General features: G+C 30.8%; 2 protein-coding genes across 2 annotated transcripts; one reads left to right on the top strand and one right to left on the bottom strand.

Annotated features, from left to right (window-relative positions):
* Positions 1 to 3563: 3563 nt before the first annotated feature.
* LOC143064705 (immunoglobulin-binding protein 1-like) lies at positions 3564 to 17488 on the bottom strand. Its single transcript, XM_076237737.1, has 10 exons — positions 17334 to 17488; positions 14496 to 14608; positions 13945 to 14029; positions 13155 to 13252; positions 11466 to 11601; positions 9647 to 9716; positions 8930 to 9021; positions 6848 to 6990; positions 5888 to 6030; positions 3564 to 3785 (listed from the first exon to the last, which is right to left on the bottom strand). Exons 1-10 carry the CDS (start codon positions 17445 to 17447, stop codon positions 3745 to 3747), a joined length of 1035 nt encoding a protein of 344 aa, XP_076093852.1. The 5' UTR covers positions 17448 to 17488; the 3' UTR covers positions 3564 to 3744.
* A 181-nt stretch (positions 17489 to 17669) lies between these two features.
* Positions 17670 to 23394, top strand: LOC143064706 (protein FMC1 homolog). The gene is made up of 3 exons (XM_076237738.1): positions 17670 to 17826; positions 21261 to 21413; positions 23084 to 23394. Exons 1-3 carry the CDS (start codon positions 17749 to 17751, stop codon positions 23186 to 23188), a joined length of 336 nt encoding a protein of 111 aa, XP_076093853.1. The 5' UTR covers positions 17670 to 17748; the 3' UTR covers positions 23189 to 23394.
* The last annotated feature ends 1047 nt before the right edge of the window (positions 23395 to 24441 follow it).

Below are 24441 nucleotides of genomic sequence, written 5' to 3'. Positions count from 1 at the left end.
ATAGTTTTTTTGTTTATTGCTACTAAAAAATGACCTAAAAGAGTTTGAACATATATATTCACATTCTGATTTTTTGAATGCCCATTTAATTATGTGTGTGAATTTTTTCTTAATGAGAATGTGAGGCAATGTGGTATACAGGGTAGAAAAATCAAAACTTTGAACAGATTCAAAATCACCAATATAAGCATGCAATTTATCAAGTACTTCCAACGAGTTCTTGACACTCCAAAAGTAATTTATTCCACTATTTTCGAAGGCCTTATTTGAACAATTTATTATCAGGTTTTTAATTGTACCAAGTGTGCTGGTAAGAAGAATAGACAATTTAGTAGTTGAACAATGGCTTGAAGACGAAATAAATCTATATTTGTAAGGGGTTTTGTGTAGCTTCGGAAGCCAATACATAGTTGGGACTTTCATTGTATTTGGCTCTGCTTGTAAAGCGGTGGCTAACAGTTTATGTTTGTTACAGATTTCGTTTTCTGAAAATGGAGTCAGTTGGAATGTTGGTGAATTGGTGATTTCCTTTTTCAGAACCTCAATGTAAAATTTACGTCAAACAATAATAATATTATTAGCAGCTTTATCTGCCGGGACAAAAACAAATTCCTTGGCTAGTTCTTTTAGTTTATGTTTGATACGAGAAATAGGTTTATTGTGGTTATTGTTTATAGTAAAATGTTCTTTAAAATGTTGAATACGTATATCAACTATCTTCATTACTGAATTAAAAAAAGAGTCCAAAGATTTTTTGTCAGCTTTTTCCCGTTTTATCCATTTCATACAGTAAGTATGGAGTGAGTCGTGGATGATATTACGACACTCATTCCAATTAATAATTGACGGGGGACGATATTTAGGTCCTTTACTGAGGAATGATTTTAACTCTCGGTCTTGAACGATGTTAAGATCTCCTGTAATAACATGGGAAATGGGTCCATAAATATATTCGGAATTACTGCAATTACATGAAGTAGGTGTATTTTCACTGATATTAACATCTTTACACAATTGACTATAATTAAACACAAATTTCCGGGTAGATTTCTTGTAAATAAAACAAATAAGAGGTAGCTCAGTATTGTCAAAATATCCAGGAATTTGTTCTTTAACAGAATGGTCGTTAAATATACCGGCAATATTTACAAAATCAAAGCCTTTATTGACATACTTAATTTTAATGCTTGTTATCACTGAATGGTAAAGATTGTTTTAATTTATCAGTTGGTAGTAAAAGTGAATATACATTGTATATTGTATAAAACAATGATTTAAGTTGACTCAACTACTATTCTGGACAAAGAAAGATAACTGCAATCAATTGAAAATTTCTTGCTATTGCACAATATTGTGCAATTAGATATTTCTGGCTATTGCGCAATACTGTGCAATTGAAAATATTTGCTATTGCACAATACTGTGCAATTGAAGATTTCTTGCTATTGCGCAATACTGAGCAATTGAAGATTTCTTGCTATTGCTGAATACTGTGCAATTGAAAATTTCTTGCTATTGCACAATACTTAATATAATAAATTTGGATCCTGATTTGAACCAACTTGAAAACTGGGCCCATAAACAAAAATCTAAGTACATGTTTAGATTCAGCATATCAAAAAAGCCCAAGAATTCAATTTTTGTTAAAATCAAATTCAACTCCCAAAATCAATCCCAACCTTCCTTTTGTGGTCATAAACCTTGTGTTTAAATTTCACTGATTTCTATTTACTTATACTAAAGTTATTGTGCGAAAACCAAGAATAATGCTTATTTGGGCCCTTTTTGGCCCCTAATTCCTAAACTGTTGGAACCAAAACTCCCAAGATCAATCCCAACCTTCCTTTTGTGGTCATAAACCTTGTGTCAAAATTTCATAGATTTCTATTCACTTAAACTAAAGTTATAGTGCGAAAACCAAGAAAATGCTTATTTGGGCCCTTTTTGGCCCCTAATTCCTAAAATGTTGGGACCAAAACTCCCAAAATCAATCCCAACCTTCCTTTTGTGGTCATAAACCTTGTGTCAAAATTTCATCGATTTCTATTCACTTTTACCAAAGTTAGAGTGCGAAAACTAAAAGTATTCGGACGACGACAACAACAACGCCAACGTGATAGCAATATACGACGAAAAATTAAAATTTTTGCAGTCGTATAAAAATTTGGCCCCTAATTCCTAAACTGTTGGGACCTCAACTCCTAAAATCAATTCCAACCATCCCTTTGTGGGCATAAACCTTGTGTTAAAATTTCATAAATTTCTATTTACCTATACTAAAGTTATTGTGCAAAAACCAAGAAAAATGCTTATTTGGGACCTTTTTTTTGGCCCCTAATTCCTAAACTGTTGGGACCAAACTCCCAAAATCAATCCCAACGTTCCTTTTGTGGTCATAAACCTTGTGTTTAAATTTCATAGATTTCTACTTATACTAAAGTTATAGTGCAAAAACCAAATGTCTTTGGACGACGACAATGCCAACAACATACCAATATACGACCAAAAAATTTTCAATTTTTGCGGTTGTATAAAAATGCTTATTTTTGGCCCTTTTTTGCCCTCTTATTCCTAAATGTTTTGGGATATTAACCCCAAACTGATACCAAGCCTTCCCTTCATTATAAGGAACTTTGTGGTACAATGTCAAAGAGATCCATACAGTTAAACATAAGTTGATGTCTCGAAACTTCAAAAATGCTTTTTGGCCCCTAATTCCTAGACTGTTTGTCCTATGACCCCCTATGACCCTTAAAATTAACCCCAACCTTCTACTCAATGGTTGAACATTGTGGTACAATTTCAGAGTAATTGAAATACTTATACACAACTTATTGTCCTGAAACTATATAAATGTATGTTATGGGCCCTAATTCCTAAACCGATGGGACCTTAACCCTAACCGTCTTCAGACAACGCAGACAGCAACAACGACGACAATGATGACTTGATACCAATATACCACCACAAAATTTTTTGCATTCGCATAAAAATCACGATGGTGTAACAGAACAAGATCCAGGACACTCGTTCAATGGAGCAAAACATGGCAACCAAAGTTTAACTGTAGGGAATTTATCATCGTTTAGTTTACATCATGTAGGATTATCAACCAAAGATTAAAGAAAATACATACTAGTACCTAAGACTAGTTCGGCCAAAAGTATTTAACACCTATTTGAAACCAACCACATAAAATGCAGATGGAACAGATAGATCAAATATAGACAGAGATTACTCTGTTGTCCAAAGGCTGTTAAGACATCTCATTATGTTGAATTTTGACAAAAAATCCAAATAAAAAATCTCTTATTCTAACTTAACTATAGCTACTATATGGATTCAAATACTGAACACTAAGATAGATCTCTGTAATATGTTCACTTTTCACAATAATAACCAATGGAAATCCAATCACACTTAAGGATCTATTTCTTCAGCACAGTCTATTGTTACATGGTTTAACATGGACTCAACATATTAAATGAATGTTCAGAATGTTAAAATGGACAAAAACTTGTTTCTCATACTAGCTAGGCTTACAAACAACTTTTAGAAAGCAATATCATATGTAAATTTTATTATCATATACATGTAATATACATAATGAACATTATCACAATTATTTTTCTTAGTACTTGCAAACTTTTCTTCAGCTTCGGAATATTTTGTATTAATGTTCCAATAAAGCCGAAAAATCATATCAAAATAAATTTTGTAATGCCTATTTATGAAATCTACTGATCATCCCATATTCTTCCTATTGCCCCATCCTTTCCGATGATCTACAAAGAAAAAAGAAAATACAGTAAAGCAGATGTTTTAGATTTTAATTAATTTAATGGAAATGGATTCCCACTTCAAACCTATACATGTTAATTCTATTTTAGTCACCTTTATGAGGGTCTTGATGGGGGTCTGTTATTCTGTTAACATTTAATTTTCACCCCTTTTTTCTCTTATCTTAAAAAAATTAACCCCTTTTTTCTCTAATCTTCATTTTTTTTTACCGTTATTCTCTAATCTTCATTTTTTAAGGGCATTATTCTTTAATCATTTAACCCCATCCAAACCCTCTTTTATTTCATTCAATTTGTTTGCTTGTTTTCTTTCAATTCAGAAATAAATTTTGACGTGTGGATTTTCATACTTTTTATCTTAGCAATTTGTGATATGTTATTCATACCAATTACAAGAGGAATACAAATCATTCAGATAAAACATTATAAATTAAGACAATCATTGACTTGGAATGGGCACATAATCATATGACAGCATTAAAGTAGTATTTTTAAGGCCACAAACCCCATCTTCTACATCTTAATTATTGCATTAATATAAAACAATAAGTTACACATTAAATTATTCAGATTATCAGGGACAATGGACATTGTTGAACAGAATCGTTTAGATTTTCAAGGACGATGGACATTGTTAAACAAAATCTTTGAGACAATCAGGGACAAATATCATTACTAAATAAAACCATTTCCACCATCAGGAACAATAGACATTTCTAGACAAAACATTCAAACCATCAGGAACTGACATTGCTAGACAAAACCTTTTGAACCATCAAGGACATTAGACATTGCTAGACAAAACCATTTCTAACATCAGGGACAATAGACATTGCTAGACAAACCCTTTCAAACCATCAAGGACAATAGACATTGCTAGACAAAACCATTTCTAACATCAGGGACAATAGACATTGCTCGACAAAACCTTTCAAACCATCAAGGACAATAGACTATGCTAGACAAAACCTTTCAAACCATCAGGAACTGACATTGCTAAACAAAACCTTTTGATCCATCATGGACAATAGACATTGCTAGACAAAACCTTTCAAACCATCAGGAACTGACATTGCTAAACAAAACCTTTTGATCCATCATGGACAATAGACATTGCTAGACAAAACCATTTCTAACATCAAGGACAATAGACATTGCTAGACAAAACCTTTCAAACCATCAGGAACTGACATTGCTAAACAAAACCTTTTGATCCATCATGGACAATAGACATTGCTAGACAAAACCATTTCTAACATCAAGGACAATAGACATTGCTAGACAAAACCTTTCAAACCATCAAGGACAATAGGCATTGCTAGACAAAACCATTTCTACCATCAGGGACAATAGACATTGCTAGACAAAACCATTTCTAACATCAGGGACAATAGACATTGCTATACAAAACCTTTCACACCATCAAGGACAATAGGCATTGCTAGACAAAACCATTTCTACCCTAAGGGACAATAGCCATTGCTTGACAAAACCTTTCAAACCATCAGGAACTGACATTGCTAAACAAAACCTTTTGATCCATCATGGACAATAGACATTGCTAGACAAAACCATTTCTAACATCAGGGACAATAGACATTGCTAGACAAAACCTTTCAAACCATCAAGGACAATAGACATTGCTAGACAAAACCATTTCTAACATCAGGGACAATAGACATTGCTAGACAAAACCATTTCTAACATCAGGGACAATAGACATTGCTAGACAAAACCTTTCAAACCATCAAGGACAATAGACATTGCTAGACAAAACCATTTCTAACATGAGGGACAATAGCCATTGCTTGACAAAACCTTTCAAACCATCAGGAACTGACATTGCTAAACAAAACCTTTTGATCCATCATGGACAATAGACATTGCTAGACAAAACCATTTCTAACATCAGGGACAATAGACATTGCTAGACAAAACCTTTCAAACCATCAAGGACAATAGACATTCCTAGAAAAAAAACATTTCTAACATCAGGGACAACAGACATTGTTAGACAAAACTTTTCAAACCATAAAGGACATTGGGCATGTCTAGAAATAAAAAAACATCAGGCAAATTAAACTTACCATCCTTCCATTCATCCCAATCTCTAGCTTTTTGTAAAGTTTCCTCATCATCTTCTTCTACTTTCTTCTCTTTTTCTGAGTCCTCCTGTTCTTTAGCTCGAGCATCTTTTTCTGGATCATTTGCCCAATCCTGCATACTGTGACTAAAACATATAATTGTGTATGTGTAGATATTTTTATTTCAAAATATGAGTTTGATGTCAGTAATTGTAATTAAAAAATATCTCACTAATAAGTATTGTACTAATTCAACCATAACCAGTTGGTGATGTTACATATTACAAGGTCTACCTGAATTGTATTAATCCTGCAAATTCATTCAACATATACCGTTAATTTAGAAATTATTGTGATGTCTCTATTATTGTGAAAAATGTGATAGGGTTGTAAATGTGAAAATTATAAAATACGATATGAATAGAGCTGGATCTTTCCCAGAATTGCAAAAATAATAATCACATTTTTGTCTAAATTTACAAAATTGTGATGATAAATGCACACAATCATTTCTGAATTAACAGTAATGTTTATTTCTTTTTATAGTTAGATTGATTTTATTGTTCTACAATTAACAGGTGGAATCATCAGTTTTCAAAGAATTCCCCTCAAACCTATGCTAAGGGTTGTATTAAACTTGTCATGGATGAATATATACCTCATATCATTTCTTTCTTTTATTCAAAATTCCATTTATCATATTCAAAGCAACTGTTAACCCTTTGTGATAACAAATCTGGTTAACTTTTTAAAAATAAATTAAAAAGCATATTTATGGTGATTTAATCATGTTAAGGATCAATATACATGGGACCAAAACAGGCTATTTGTAGATAATTTTGTATTTCCAAATACTCAAGATGGAATCACTAACCTCTTGCTATTTCTATAAATAATTAACATCATTAACATATTTGTTTCACCTGTTAGCCATTTTCCAAACTTTAACAGTTTCACACTTACCTACTTCCAGGTGGTTGCCATATTCCATCTTGTACCCTCTGTTCATAAAATTCTTCCACAGTCAGAACAGGTCTACTTGGATAGCCTGCTCCATACACTTTCTTTGATATCATGTCCTTTGTTATGATAAATGGTGTAAATGCCTGAACAGAAAGTAAAATATATATATATAAAAAATTCTTCATTTAACATGTTTAAGTATAAATATTCAAGTTCACTATCATCCATTGGATATTTAATAAAAGCAGACCAATGCTTTCTTAAAGATTACATAATTGTTATAATTGGAATCAAAAGCAAAAGATGTCTATTTCAAACTGATGAAGAGTGCATACATTGAAATATCTCACTGGCTTTACTGATCATGATTGTTTTTATGTTGAAAGTTTGTAAGATCAAGATTAACTACAAATATCACACAAGTTAAACATTATCAATGATCCATGCAAATAAGGTAAAGGCTAAATGACACTGCCAGACTAACATGTAAAATTTTAACACCAAAAATGGTTAACAATGGTGACTGCTTATAGAAACAGACTATAAAAATAATCTCAAGATTAGATAATACTTGCCAGACAGACATATGCACCTTAAAATCAATTCATACACCAAATGTAATTAACATAATGCTTTAAGTATTTGTGAAACATTCAACTTGAAAAACTTAACATTTGACCAATAAACATGAAAATAAGGTCAAGGTCAGACGTTCCTTTCCAGACAGATATGAACACCTTACAATCATTCAATAAATCAAATATAGGTAACTTATTGTTATTAGTATCTTATATAAGGAGAAAACTGAAAATGTGTGTAAGTTGTAGGTCAATGTGGAACTAAAAGACACAAAAAACAAGACATCATTTGGTCAATTATAGGGTATTCAACAAAAGACAGATGTTTCCATGGGGAGATAACCTAAAATATTATTCTTTTGAATAAAGAGTTTTTGAAAGAAAAAATGATTATCTCCCCATGGACACTTCCTACAAACATATTGCAATTTTTCACATATTTAACTGAATATGAAATGTTTTAATTAACATAATGTCTGATTCTTATGAATATAGAATACTTTTAGAAAGAAAAACTATATGAAAGCTTAGTTTGGACATTTTTATAGCAATTCAAAATAATAACAGTTCCTTCAGCATGGAAACGACTATAATATACCTATACAAACTGATAAACTGATTTTGTCACAACATCATTAAAGTGGAGTTATATAGGATTGTAAGTACGTTTTATTTTATCACCTTGCACTTTCACTACTTGACTGTGGTTTTCTACAGCAGTTAGTTCAAATTTCTGACCAGTTGAACAATTTGATTTTATAAAACAAATTGCAATTTGGTCAGAATTTTGTATAAGTTGCAATTGGTGGATAGCAACACTTACAGTCAAGTCACTGTAAATCATGGATCTATTCCTAACAACAGGGTTTCCCCTGGCGGTCACCATTTTCTCATTTTGCGAAAAAAATTAATTGTGGTGATTAAAATTCATTATTTGCAAAAGAATTTGGAGAAAGAAATATATACATGTATAACGATTTAATATCATCCATCTTGTTTATTTATTTTTATTTTGAGTTTCTCTGACTTTACCTGAAAGAAGGAAAATTTTAATTTAAAATATATTTATGTAACTTGGCCAAAAAAAACAATTAAGTGGCGAAAAATAAATTTAATTTGGCGAAAGAGGTTGCGAAAAAAATAATTGACCCAGGGGAAACCCTGCCTCACAATAAAACAATAAAATTTATAATGTGTCAAAGAGACAACAACCTGACCAAAAAGAAGAAAACAGCCTAAGGCCACCAATGGGTCTTCAACACAGCGAGTAAACTGGCCCTCCTGAGGCATGTAGCCTGAAACATTTATTTTTTGCTTTCTAGTTCCAGAAAATTAAAAAAAGTGGAAAAAAATATAAAATTTTGACTGCTTGAATAAAAATTTATGGCACAAGCCTACCAAAATAAAATTTTTCATTGAAAGTGTATATTTGTTATCCCTCTCTCACAGTATTGTTTGTTTACTACTACACTGTTGTGATAAAAGTTCTTTTATAAGGTTATACCGTTGTCTTTTGTGGATCTTTTTTATGTTTTGGAGGTTCTTCATGTCCATTCTGTATACTTTGCTCTCTAAATTTCAACATTGTTACTTCACCTGTTCACAAAAAAAATACAGTAAAATAAATCATCTTCTTTTAAGTCAGAAAAATATTTCAAATTTGTAATTATCCCAAGTCAGATAAATAGGTGTATAATTACAAAGTTTAACTCATATACAATGAATATTAAAATAAAAATTTGTTATCATTCTAAACAATGAAGGAAATTTACTGAACCTCAGTGTGAAAAGAAACAAAACATACTGTACACATGTGTCACCTCTATAAAAGAGAAAACCTGTCTTATCACGCCACATTCTTCTTGTTGCATTTTGAACTTCATCCTTCCTGTAAGGTCACGTTTGCATGGCCAAGAGCGTAATTTTTATTTACAGGTTCCACTGTATACTACTTAGTATTTGATAAAAGAACATGAATATTTAACTCAATATAAATAAAGTAAGTCTAATACTAAGTTCAGAGTGATGCTTAATAATTGGTTCATAGTAAATGTTTTGATCAAGTTCTTTTCACCAAGGAATTCATTTATGTCTTTGATTTTATTGTTTAGTATAATTGTGCTATAAAACTTACCTTACAGGAAATATGTGTACCATATATCTTAACTGTTTCTTAAATACAAATATACAAAATTGCTAAAGTTTAATCTAAAATACTTACAATTTAAGCTGTCTAATTCCTCTAAAGACTTCTCCACCCACTGATGACATAAGGTCATGTAATAATCTCTCTGTAAAATCAAGAGAAAGTGGAATGAATGTATGTAAAGTTGTAAACAAATTCGTATTTAGGAAAGTAACAAACTGATCAAATTGTCACATGTTCAAGCCAATAATATATTCAAAGAACAATCACACTTAAATAATTAGGTTATTTCTTATTTGAAAATTGTGTACCCTCTAGACCTCCAGGACTTCCTCTGTAAACTTGTAATATCTATCGCAAATCTATTCCATGGAACTAGAGATAAAGGATACTACAGATACAGTTAAGTCTGCCTCATATATTGACTTACATCTAGAAATTGACAATGAGGGTCGGTTGACAAAACTTTACCACTAAAGAGATGTTTTTAGCTTCCCAATTGTGAACTTTCCATTATTATGCAGCAACATTCCAGCAGCGTCTACATATAGAGTATATATCTCCCAATTAATACAATATGCCCGTGCTTGTATTTCTTATCATGATTTCTTTGAAAGAGGGTTGCTGCTCAAAAGGACGCTACTAAACTAAGAGTTTAAAATGGTGAAGTTTAAATCATTCCTTCGTAAATTTTACGGACGCCATCACGAGTTGGTTGACGGTTATGGAAAAATCGTTTCACAGATGATTTCTAATATGTTCCTTTGTTGCAACTACAATACCCTTCTGGGCCCCTAAGATATTTTTTTTCAGGGGCCCACTTGAAAATTTAGGAGCCCACTAATCTTTATACTAAAAGACTCAAAGAAAATAAATCTGAAAATTACTTTTTATATACGTTACTTACTGCTTGAATTTCAGGGCAGAAGGGTGCTAGTTTTCCGAAAGGGCACCTTATTTTTTAAGTACACACCAAAGTGCTCCTAAGTAAGAAGTTTTATTAATATGATAGGTGAGACAGGAGAGGATCATATTATTTTGATGCAACAATACATTGCATATATTGCAGAAGCTAAAAACTGTAACTTTTTTCTCCATAATTGTTAAAAATAAAAACATTTGTTAAGTGCTCCCACGTAAGGAGGATCACAAATACAAATAGTAAAACAGTACAGTCTTTATTTATGTTCAAATACACATTTCTTTGATTCTTCTTTAAATGTATGTTCATGGTATGAAACAAATCAGTTTTTCTAATGAAGCCTTATTATGAAATTCTTCTTGTAGGTTTTGAGTCTTGAAAATGTTTTGTGTGGTAACCTTTATAATATTTGAATTATTGCCACCAGAAATGTATCATAAGATTTGACAATATTTATTTTAGGTTATTTCCTAACAAAATTATCTCCCTTCAATTTTTTCAACTTCCTGTTGACCTTTAGACAATATGGCTCTTTTTTTTAACATTAAATACTATCTCAATCCAAGCCATCCTCTAATAGTGTTGATCAAAATATATTTTTCAATAAGTTTTTAATGAAGATTGGATATCAAACTAGATATTGGGATATTAATTTACGACATTTTGCGTTTCGTTTTTCATTAAATTTTTTTGTAAATAGCGATTCAGCGAAAAGTTACCGTCTAACACAGGCTTGTAATGACTCCAAGACAATAAGAAAACATCCCTTTTGCGATGCTTATTCAAAACAGTTCAGAAATAAAACACTATTCAAAAATGAAATAATTGTAGAAAATTTAGCAGAATTAAGAAAACATGCGGAAAGAAGGAGGTATTGAAAACATAGCTGCAGCCTAATACAGAGTGAAAATATTGTGTTTTGGTTACAATATTATTGAGGAATTTTTTACAAAAGAAAATAAAAGATTTTACCTTGACCTCATCATCCACATGTTCTTTCTCTACCTCGACAGACAAATCCTTTAGTTTTTTGGCTCTTTCTTTTTGTTCCTGGAATTTTCTAATCTTATCCCCTCTTTGTCTAGACATAGCAATCAGATCTGGAGGACTGAATGTTAAAAAATGAATTCAAATAACTATATGTATTTGTGTTCTTTCAAGTTTTGAAGAACTTTTTTTTTGTTCTTTATAAATAAGAAAACCAATTGATTAGGTTTGTGAAAATAAAAATTAAAGAACCTTAGTGAGTGTGCTCACATACCCCACATCCCCACATTGTCACTGGAGAAATAAAATAATTGTTAGAAAAAAAAATTGTATAAGAAAAAAAAAATGTAATCCTAATTTACTGTCGATATGCACATCTACATAGTATGTCCTTATTATCTTAAAAGTTTCATGAAATTCTGTTGTGTGGTTTCAGCGGAGTTGCGATGACAAACTGTTGCAGAAGTATATTGAAGCAAATAAGTGCAAAGGGACCTAACTCCTAGAAAAAAAAATGAATCCTTATTTCCTGTCGATATGCACATCTACATAGTACATGTATGTCCTCATTATATATCTACAAAGTTTCATGAAATTCTGTTGTGTGGTTTCAGAGAAGTTGCGGTGACAAACTGTTGCAGTAGAATATATTGCAGGAAATAAGTTCAAAGGGGTGGAACTCCTAGAAAAAAAATCGAATCATAATTTCCTGTGGATATGCACATCTACATAGTATGTCCTTATTATCGAAAAAGGTTTCATGAAATTCTGTTGTGTGGTTTCAGAGAAGTTGTGATGACAAACTGATGCAGTAGTATATTGAAGCAAATAAGTTCAAAGGTGTGTAACTCCTAGAAAAAAAATTGAATCATAATTTCCTGTCGATATGCACATCTACAAACTACAAATGTATGTCCTTATTATCTAAATAGGTTTCATGAAATTCTGTTGTGTGGTTTGAAAGGAGTTGCGATGACAAGAAACAGGATTGACAGACTGACAAACGGATGGACGGGTCAAAAACATTGTATCCCTAGGTATAAAAATTAGACCATAACATTAAAAGGCACATGTAAAACAACTAAAGCAAAAACCACTTTGTCTAAGACAGATTTCTTCACTCACTTCAATAAGATGTGGTTTTACTGCATTCTCTGTTTACCTAATATCCCTTATTGTTGTGCGTTGCTTTCAAAGTTTTTATCTTTGATAGTTATATCAATAATCTGGTTCAACATTTTATGCCTCATAATCACTTGGCAACATTTATTTGTCAAAAAAATATATCTTTTTTTCAATATTTTGTTGCAGCTTTGAAATTGAGTTAACAAAAGATTTTTTTTATCTCAAACCAAATAGGGAGAAATTTCTCATGCTTATCTATCTATCTCACTAGATGTTGTTTTATCCTAAATAATGTTTACCTTTGTTTAAAAAAGCTGGTAGACACACAATCTGTATAACATATATACATAAGAACATGTACATGCACATCGATTTTGGTGTAAAAAAATTCATGCAGGTAATTTCTAATCAGATCCAAAACACATGTGGGTATGCACATTGTATTAATGGTTCAGTGATTAATTATTTCTAAAGTCTGAAGCAACATTTTTAAATACCAAAGAACTAATGATATTTTCACAACACAAAAAATAATATTAAATAACCTACCCTTTTCCTGAAGGCACTATCTCTGTAGAGTCTGGTGGGAGGTTAACATCGGTCACTTCATATGATTTACAAACCCTTAGGAAGTCCGTAAAATAATCCTGTAATAACAAAGTACATGTAAATTGATATTCCAAGTGAGTTATTAATAACAAGTATAGTTATGACAAATATTAGGAAAATTCACATTTCATATGAGTTGTTTGTTTTAGACATAGGACAGCTGGATTAAGAAAGTAATAAATATCTACATATTACTGAAATGTTTTTAATGGGAGCATACATGTATTAAACCATTGCTTGAAATTTCTACAATAAGTACTCTCTAAGTTGGAACTATGGTCTTGATGAAAATTAATATGTTCCCAAGACGTAAAAAGGGGGCAAGATTGGTCCAAATTTCAAAGATCATCTAAAGGAACTTATTGATATGTTGTATGTTCCCTACAATCCTTTAACAAATTGAAACGGGTAGGTGTTACTGTTTCACATTTTTCAAGAATATAACAAAACAAAGTTAGTCTCAACTAAATTCAACAAGGATATACTCTTAATAAATATCTGCATGATGGTAACAAATGGCAGTCTGACATTTTGAGTTGCAGGTTATAAAACTTTTACTTTTTGATATCCTGTACAATGGCAAATTCACATAGATATCATGGTGTTGAAATGCTTTGATTTAAATGAATATTGATAAGAAATATTTTCATCCATAAAAATATTTTATCCTTAGTTCACAAATATTTACATGCATCAAATAATCATTGAGGAATGTAAAATATACTGATACCTTTCCTTTCTTTACAACTTCAATTCTTTCCTTCACATTTAAAAGTGTTGTTAAATATCCCAAAATAGCTGGTAAAAGGATGTATCTATAAAATAAAAGGTAAATCTATTCATGTGCTATTAGTAATTAATAATTCAAAATAATTCACAACCTATATATTTTTATAATCATGATCATATTCCTGTTCTATCAAGCATTTGTTAGATACATACATGTATATATGTATCTTTAAAAGTGTTTAAGTTATTTTATATGTCATCATTACTATAATTACAAAAAATTAAAATAAACAATAATTATCAATGGGGAATGTGACCACTAAAGAGCTTGGGAATGAAAATGAATATATATACATATGATATCATCTCACAGCTTTACAACATGCACACAATGTCTTCTGAGTTATAATAAAATATGACTTCTTCCTAGCAAACCCTTAAGGCACTCAAAAATGAAGATGGTGTCTGATATTAACTGAACTGACAATGAGACTTATAACATAGGTCATTTCCTTTCTACATTTAAGTTGTACTAATGCTAACAATATTTACTTGACTTCATTTGTGGCAACTTCATCTATATTTTCATTATCACTATATAAATGAAGTTGGTTCACCATGTGTATAGCTTTCTCTCCACTCTTTATCCCATGCCTCAGTTTTACCTAAATGTAGATAAGGTTTATAATAATAAAATTCATCATCTTTAAGTACAATGTTTACATTTAGGTGCAATGGGAATGCTGAATTGCTATGGTCAAGTGAAGTGCAACATGCACATGATAAATAGTTCAAATTTTCAGATGTTCAATTATAATGAGAAGATTTTTTGAATGGTTAGTTTATTAATTAATTTGCCTTTGCTATATGTTTTTCCTTGGGTTCAGATGTGTTCTAAATGAGCATGATGAAAGATTGTCCACATTTTTCAATTTAAGTGAGAACCCTGAAAATATGTGGATAAATAAACAATCATGCATTGCACCAGTAATTTGAAGAACCTCTGATGTTTGAAAGCTGTATGAGAAAATGAAATTTGTGATGTTTTGGTAGATTTTCTTTTTTTTTCTTTTCTTTGATGATATATGTGGAATTTGAATCCTCAAGTATTTTAAAGAAGCACAAACTCTTATGTTTATACTTTATTATTTATTATAGTTGGCACTATGGAAGGTCTGAGTTTACTTTAAAATAATAAATAGAGAATTCAAATAATACATGTATAATACATGTACTTTGATTAAGCATTGTTAATGTGTAATAATAAATTGATAACGATTAATAAAAAAATGTATTCATATTATACAACTTTTTTTTGGCAGTGGCTATTTTGCTGTCTAGACCTAGAAAAATCCAATCGCACGTGTTCACTTTCTATTTATATCTGTATTTATGTTAAGATTGCTTAAATGTACATGTATATGACCATTGGAGGTCTTTGGTGATCAACTTGATAGTTAATTAGATGGCGTCTAGACTACATGTACATGCACTGGAAAATATCTGGAAATAGTTTAAGGCATAGCATGCCCTAGGTAAATAAAATTCAAATATATTTTATGTTTTAAAGAATTAAAAACTAAACATGATTTACTATTTTAGCCTTAAAATTATTCCAGATGCACTGTCTTATCTGTACTAATTTTAAGTTGAAAATACAGCCATTTTAGTCAAAGGGTCCACATAAACCTTACATTTCAGTATATGTAATTAAAAGTTTAAAATTTTCCATGTTTTTTTTCTCCTACAATAACCAATGTTTGAAATCCAATCAATAATTAACACCTATTGAGATAGAAGATCATAGAATGGTTGTGTTTTTACAACAATCAGATGATTGACATTCTTATGACCTTGAGGCTTAAAATAGAATATGGGAAACTTTACCTGTGTACACATCGTGGCCTTTTTCATATAAACCCAAAAGAAACTGTTTTAAAACTTTATTTTTAAAAATAACACTGAAGTAAATGTGAAATAATAACGAAAATTATGATGCATTCAAGAAAAATATACTTACCAAATTGCCGTTTCCGGTTAAAAATCTCAGTCAGTTTTAACTAAGCATATCTAGCTGGCGATTATTTTCTATGCAATTAACCGAAATGCCACTTGTAAGGCTATGCATATAACCGGACAATTTAACATAAGATGAATGGGTACTGGTTTTGTGCAGGAGAAAAGTATGCAATAAACCGAATTATGCTATTAAGCGGTATGCAATTAAGTGGAATCGACTGTACTGATATTTCTATATGAAGATAACTTCAAATGCAAAATATTCTTAAGCTTGAAAATGTGTTTGAAAATAATCATCTGAAAAGTTAGATTACAGGGTGTTTGAAATTGCATGATGTTTTGTCAATGGGGGACACATATTCACCATTTTTATACATCCTATGATTTAAACCCAAATAACTGCAGCTTTACACAATATTTTTCAAATCAATTTCATTATAGATGGCAATAGCAGACATTTTAACGGTGTACAAAACTGAAATTTAGGGCAATCAGTGAGTAAAAGATCGTTGTCCGTTTTTCGGTCCTTTGGGGTAACAAATGGGTAAGTGCTGCAATTTAAAATAATCATATTTGTAATTAAAATTACCAGCATATTTCTTCCATTTCAGCCATCTTTTGAAGTATTTACACCTCAAAATTATAAAACGGCGAATACATGCGCACCCCACTTTATCATCTATTTACCAAAAAATAATAATTAATATTTTTATTTATAAAATTCACGATTATTTAGTCATGAAATAAATATTTTGATACACATGTATAAATCTAAAATAAAACATCTTACAATGTATAAAGTAAAAACACAAAAATACTGAACTCCGAGGAAAATTCAAAAAGGAAAATCAAAAATCAAAAGGCAAAATCAAAAGTCCAAACACATCAAACGAATGGATAACAACTGTCAGCCTGTATTTGCGTGTTAATTGAATATAAATAGGGTGCGAAATATACACCTTATCGCTAATCCCTGTTGACCTGGCCGCTTGAACTTTTGACGCATACAACAATAACTTTTCCACTGTGGCATCAGATATTTTGTTTTATGACGTAAAAATTTACGGGAACCTGTGTGATATCCAGTAATGGCAGACAAATAGCGCTAAGGTGTATTGTGTTTAGAAAGCGAACAGACCTGATAATTTACTAGTCCTAATAATTATAACGTCTTGGAAGGCTATTTTAAATTTTTGCTTTGATGCCTTCCTGCGACGTAAGGTGTCAAAGAAAAAAAATATAATAGCCTTTCAACTATTTAAGATGTCATAATTAAAAATTTTGGACTTATAAAAATTATTTCCAGTGAATGTACAAAATAAATGTATATTGAAAAGCCCCCTGGACTTTTTTGTAAATCAATTTATGTACTTGATAGTCCTGAGATGAAGTTGAATCATTTGTATTTTCTGTGAAGATATACGTTGTCCATAAATCTTGGTACAACTCCGAAAGAGTTGCTGTTTTGTCTCCAGCTTCAGCCATATCTCACAGCGATATCGTTATCAGAGAAACGTTTTACCGATTTACTATAAAATCACATTCGGTACAGATAAGACTAATTTCTGGATCATAGTTGTGTAATGATTAATCAAAATTTGCAAATAAACAAGCTTTTATAAGAAAAAAATTGTATCAGTTTCAATCAGTTGTTATATACAAGCGAATAAAACTGCATTTTTATTCTGTTTTTACTTTACAGCACTGTTAGACACAACGCCCTTGGAATCAGCATTTGTGTCTAAAATTAGAATGACCTAAGCGCCAAATAACGTTGACTTTGTTTATGAAAATGACAAGTCCCACTGCCACTGCTCAGTTATTCCGCAGTCTATTGAAAGAACTACGCTTTATTAATTCAAAGGTTGGCTGCACGTTTGTACTATTGCCAATATTTATTTCATGTCAAGTTTGCATTAGATAACTCTGTTTCTCAGCCTCAATAAGTGTAACTGAGGCCCTCATGTCATGGGGGTGCCCAAGTAATCACATAATCACATTTTTGTTTGTCAAAATAATCGCATAATAATTAATTATTATTTTAAAGATGGTAATCAAAAATACAGTCCTAGATTATTAAAAAACAAATAATCGTAATATTTGGTTTGGTAATCAAATAATCACAAAAAACAGTGAAGTAATCACATAATCGATTACCTCATGAGGATGCTCATAACTATAAACGATTATAGGGTCAATATATTTGGTGTATGGAAGGATTGTAAGATGTACATGATCTGCATATAAAAAAGAAGATGTGGTATGATTGCCAATAGGATAATTTTCCAAAAGAGACCACAATGACACATAAATTAACAACTATAGGTCACTGTACAGCCTTCAACAATGAGCAAAGCACATACCACATCTAGTCAGCTATGAAAGGCCCGGAAATGATAATGTGAAACAATTTAAAGGTGAAAAACTAACTACATGTCTGTTGGAAATGGGTCATGTGACCTTGACCTCATTTTCATTCTTCTTCTTCTTATGATATCCAGTTATCCATCAGCTTTTTGATGATTACTAACTGCTTTCTTAATGAACTGTTACACAAGCATTACAAGAAGTCACTTAAAAGTAACATAGTTTATTTAAGTTGTCTTGTGAATGGTGTATTGCAGTCATTTTACGATATTTGAGATTTAGAGCTCTTTAAAAAGACCATAGACATGGGAATGGTCAAAGACCTTGGTATCACTGTATGCAGCTGCAAAAAGGCTAGCTTTTCACTCGCAAACAAAAGATGTAAATGAAAACGATCGTGCACAAATTTCTTGCAAATGCAAAAAAACTATGATACCGTTTGTACATGTACATTGTACATGCAAGAATGTAACTAGCAATGAAAACTAACTATGACATCAATACTTAATTTTTTCGTAGTTTTTGGATTATAAAATTAATAAATTGTCATGTAACCATCACTTTTTTTTAGATAAAGTTTTTGTACTATTAAAACGTTTATATAATGTTATTTGAAAAAAAATACCTATATAGTTCGGCCTGTTAATAACCAAACGAGTATTATACTCATCTGGTCCGACCAAACGGGTACGGGCGGATAGCATATGGTTGGACCATACATGTATGAGATTTGGTGAATTATTTCATTATATATTCATTACACAAAAATATTAGTTTTTTACAACAATGTCATGAACAGGATGAATGTGTCAAAAGTATTTGTTCATAACATGTTTGATTGATATTTTTTCAATAAAGACAAAAAAATAAAATGACTTACCAGAACATGAAGAAACGTGATAAAATTCAGCTGAAAAAGTTTTTTTTATTTGTTATGACTTTTTGTCCAAATACAGGTCATGACCTGCATGTATAATTCCCTGAAGTATGATTCCCTAAAGTATGATTCCCTGAGTTATGATTTTTGCCTCAATTTGAAGCCCTGCATATATATCCGACTCCTTCTATTTTTGTAAATCTATGTACATTGATGACTTTGAACTTATATTGTAAGCAGTATTAAGCAGTTGGTCTTCATTTAACGTTTAATTGGAATATCGGATATTTTTTTATTATCCTTAAATAATCTATATTTTTTAGTTTATTACGTACATGTATACATGTACATTTGTACATGTCCATAATGTCTGTCATAAAAAATCAAAATTCCAAATACTTCTATAATTTCCATTGAATTATTGATTTTAAAAATATATGTTTAATACTGTATTAATTTCTATGTAATTCACAAAATTGATTTTGAGGACATTAGTTGTATTTCAAACTGTTAGTGTGATCTGAAAGGAAAAATTGTTGCCATTTCATTTCGGTGCATCATGTACATGATGTATACCTATGATAGGGTTCATCTAGACTGTTAAGTTTCATGAATAATTGATATTGCTCGTGATCTTGATAACTTTATAATACCTAAGTTGAATATTAGCTTGTACATGGGGTAAAATGGGTGATCTTAAAGACTTTGAACATGAAACTATATCATAAGGAGACAACTATTTGATATTCTTGGGGGGGGCAGGGGGATTTTCAAAATAAATAACTTGAGGCCTTGATAATCACAAAAATAAATGGTTTGTTCTGTGGTAGTTTGAAAATAAATTACCTGGCTTGCAATGTATTGAAAATAAATAACTCAGCAGGTCTAATCAAAAGTATGAGATGGCACCAGATTCTTCAAAAATTCATCTTTTTTCCACAAAAAAATCAGGAAACACTTCCCAAATCTTTTAATAATAAAAGTATAAATATTATTTAAATAATACTTGAAATGTCTGAAAATTGGTTTCATCTAACTTGAGGTCTATTTCTCAGGAACACTTTAATACCTTACTTTTATTAAAGGGCTGTAACTACATTGAGGCAAATGACTCATGTAGGAAATTTCAAAACCAAACGCTTGTCTCCATATGAAATTGTGTTCACGGCAAGTGCCTTGCAAGAAGCAAGTTCTGTTCTCCCTCTGACATAGCCCCTGATTTTTCGGGATCAATGTTTCTTATTTATTTATCTTTAGTTCATTGATTGCCCTTCTGTATTCTGTTAGTGTTGCATTCCCTATGTAATTTAGTAATTTTGTTGTTAATTAACTTGATCAAGAGTTCTGATTCTGATTCTGATTAAATGGTACATGTACATAATGACTTGACTATACATGTATTATTTATATAAAAAAATAATTTAAAAATTGTATGTTTTCGAATATTATAAATATAGTTGTGAAAATAAATAATCAGTCCCTTGCTTTAACAAAAATGAAAAATCTTGCTTCAGAAGTGCAGAAAATAGATAATCTGTCCTCTTAGTTTACAAAAATAAATAACCGATCTAAAACAAATCCTCCTACCCCCCCTAATTTTTATACACACATTTACATGACAGGTTTGGTATACTGTTGTCTGTCTGTCAGTCCATTTTTCACACTTTGTGTTTGGACAGATATAGAATTTTAAACATTCTAAAATAAAAGCCACAAACTTAGGTAAACTGGGGTTAGCTATATATAATAGTGCCAAAATGTTCATGTTATCTGTCAGAGAGGTACCACTGTGTGCATATCTGTTTTTCTATATTTTGTGGGTGGGATCTATTTAAACAGTGCTCACAGTACATCTAGTTGATAATATATATTAATTTAAAGCATAAAGACTAACTTAAATGGAGACAGGCATACATGTATCATGCAATATAATCACAGTGATGGGGCAGCTCTTTATTTTATTTTTAAATTGTTTTGTAGTTAAATAAAACTAAATAAATGACAACAAAATTTTGTTTTCGTAGTAATTGAAGTATACTTTTTTGTCATTTCAGAGGAACATAACAGAATGTCCAACATACCAGTTTATGTTAGAACAGTTTAAAAATCACAAAGTAACAAGTGAAAAGTACTGTCAGGGTAAACATGATGTAGTGCATGTAGCGGATACTTATTTATGTTTACTTGAGAGTACTAGAAAGCATCAGGTATGTTACACACAAAATGTTATATAGATGTAGGTAATTAAACATATTACACATGAACATGTACTTCATGTACACAATGTTTATGAATATTAAGGCAATATGGAAGTATATAAAATTAATGGCATTAGTCTTTGATTAGAATCCACTGTACTGTTGTAGCAATTTACAGATGTTGTAATATTATACATTTTATTGGCACAAATGATCAGTTAAAGTAAATTAATATCTTATTCTTTTATTTTTACTTCTTTAAGATATCTTTTCTCTACATTACCATGGTTATGTAGAAAAGTTATTGGTATATTCATAAATTACCTTCTGTATGCTTGCATAACAGATCTAATGTTAAAATGTTAAAAATAAATCACCATAATTTCAAGTCCTTTTAATGTATTGTTCAGTCATGCTATAGATGCATGTAATAGTATTCTCTATTACAGTCATGTTTTGTGGTTTTTTTCAAAGGAGTTAGGACTTATTCTAATCTTGCCTGAATTACAGAGAGTTGCTTTGTCTTTGTTAAGTGTCGTATATGTGTATGTGTACTGTGAAATCAATCTGACTTTTGACGGCATGTAATATTCAGAAAATTATGACTTCTTTCAAAATAATATAATAAAAACACATTCAGTAACAAAATTTATTGTTTAAACTGCAGACAACCTTTATTAAAGCTATATCCATCTTCCAGTAATTTTGAGAATGACACTTAATAATACAAAATCTTTTTGACAGTGTATGATATTTACTTTATGATATTTCAGGTTATGTATTTCAACAGTAACCAAAATTGTTTATACATGTATTAGAAAAATGAAACTAATAAAAAACATGATTAAACATTGTTGAACACAGACTAGTTTATGTGTAATACTGTATTCAATCAATATTCAGATGCAGTCTATAATTATGATTAGATTCAATGTATGAATAAAGAAAATAAGTTTGATTAAATTTAATGACTGCTTAATGTCAAGTGTCAAGTATTACAACCATATTCGGATGATAACACATGTTCTGATATATTAATATACATGTATGCATATAAATTTTAGTATTCTAACACACAAGGCTTCAGTTGACTGGAAGGAAAAACTTCCTGTTAAGACACATTCTTTTTTTTTATGATTTTTAGCCTACAAGTCTGTGCTCTGAATCTTAGATGCAATATGTTTGGTAGAGAGACAGTAAATACCAATAACAGTTATTTTTTGTTTCACCCAGTGGCTGATTATACCCACACTTCCAGTAGGCAGCCTACCCATGTATAAGGGAAGTTGATATTGATCTATCTATAAAATTACACTACAACAAAAAAATCTCGTTGAAATAAAGTACCTCAGAACCTCAATATAGAAAGTTAGTATACATATAACATGGTGAACCAACATCAAAGAACCCATGTTGTAGTTACAGGGGTACCACTGTCTTGGTTTGTTGTCACTGATCACAAACATGTTTAATCCTTCCACTTTCTTTTTTTGTTTGTCCCAAAACAATGGTTGTATTGGTTGATGTCTCTCATACTTGTTTTTTTCTTTAATGGATAGTTGTTTTATTGTCAATCCCAATACACTCATTATTCTCAATACTCAGAAGTATGTAAATGTTGGTAAACAATAATGTATTGAATTACTTTTCCAAATATTTACATTTTCTTCTCATTTCAGGAATTAACAGAAATGTATGGAGGAAAAGGAGAAAGAAGTATTGAAGCTAGTGCTAACATTGTTGGACTAAAATTACCCAAAACATATGATCCTAACAATTCATAGCTATATGATATGATCTTCATAGCAGAGACAGGATACAGCTATTTATAATGCTGTCTTATCTTGCAGTGCTTCATTACAAAACATGTGTTTACTCTGGATATCCTGATTTAACCTAGGATTAGTACAGAAATATTTTTTGGGAAAATTTCCTTATCAATATCTATAATGATGATTTGTTATGAATTTATGATAAAATGTTGATTTAATATATCTTGAAACAGTTATTAGTCCCCTACCGATGACGCCAAAGGGGACTTTAGGTTTGCACTCTGTCTGTCTGTTGGTCTGTCCTTCCATCCATCAGTCCAGCAAATCAGTTTTCCAGACTTTTTTCGTCATGCTTGAAGATAATTGATTTGATATTTGGTGTATTGTTTTATCATGACAAGTTACAGGTCAAGTACACTTTTCACGATTTTAGCTTTTGTCCTTGTTTAGTTAGACCCCTTTCCCTCAAGGGAGATAACTCATTTTTTTTAACTTCCCCTAGAATTATTGTTGATGATCATGAACTATTTATTAACGACTAGATTTCTGTTGAAAGGGAATAACTCATTTTTTAAAAGATTTGTAAAAGGGTACATTGTATTAAGATAAATGACATTTTTGTTTTTTTTCCTTTTTTTTAGTAAATTGTTAGAAGAATTTAGTGGTAGGTTTGTTTGTTATTTTTATGAAGTTTACACCATGACATGTAAAAGATAAAGTTAGAATTTTGTTCCATTACAATGAATTTTTAAATGGTAGAGGACTATGATGCAATACTCACAGAATGCTTGTTAAAATGACCTTATTATGTTAAAAAGGAGAGAAATATGGCTCCCTACAGCAATAATATTCTATGGCACATGGTTAACAAAAATGGTTTAAATTTTTAAAGAAAAAAAATTATTTATCATCTCTCATGGACACTGTGATGACTTGGATTATAATGAAAAGTATTTTATCAGCTAATATAGAGGACTGAGATGTGGTATGATTACCAGTCAGATATCTATCCACCAAAGTTCAAATGAAAAGAACGTAAGCAATTATAGGTAACTGTACAGCCTTCAAACAAAACAATTCAAATAAGGTACAGTTGGCTTTAAAAGGCCCTGACATGAAAAATATGAAACAATTCAATGGGAAAAAAAGTAACAACCTATTATATATTTATAAACCTCATTTATAACAAAACAATTAAGAAAAACAAATATGATAGACTGAAACCAACGACAAACATTGAACTATCTGCACCTGGATTGGAATAG

The sequence above is a fragment of the Mytilus galloprovincialis genome, chromosome 2 (assembly GCF_965363235.1).
Source record: "Mytilus galloprovincialis chromosome 2, xbMytGall1.hap1.1, whole genome shotgun sequence".
NCBI lineage: Eukaryota > Metazoa > Mollusca > Bivalvia > Mytilida > Mytilidae > Mytilus > Mytilus galloprovincialis.
The sequence above is the reverse complement of the archived record's forward strand: the minus strand, read 5'-3'. Positions and strand labels throughout refer to the sequence as shown.

Coding starts and splice junctions, on each gene's coding strand:
- LOC143064705 (XM_076237737.1), bottom strand. CDS start 17,447: ATGGCTGAAGCTGGAGACAAAACAGCAACTCTTTCGGAGTTGTACCAA. Junction 13,253..13,944: donor AAGTTGTAAAGAAAGGAAAG/GTATCAGTATAT, acceptor TTGTTATTACAG/GATTATTTTACGGACTTCCT. Junction 11,602..13,154: donor ATAGTGCCTTCAGGAAAAGG/GTAGGTTATTTA, acceptor TTTAACATTCAG/TCCTCCAGATCTGATTGCTA.
- LOC143064706 (XM_076237738.1), top strand. CDS start 17,749: ATGAAAATGACAAGTCCCACTGCCACTGCTCAGTTATTCCGCAGTCTA. Junction 17,827..21,260: donor TACGCTTTATTAATTCAAAG/GTTGGCTGCACG, acceptor TTGTCATTTCAG/AGGAACATAACAGAATGTCC. Junction 21,414..23,083: donor AGAGTACTAGAAAGCATCAG/GTATGTTACACA, acceptor TTCTCATTTCAG/GAATTAACAGAAATGTATGG.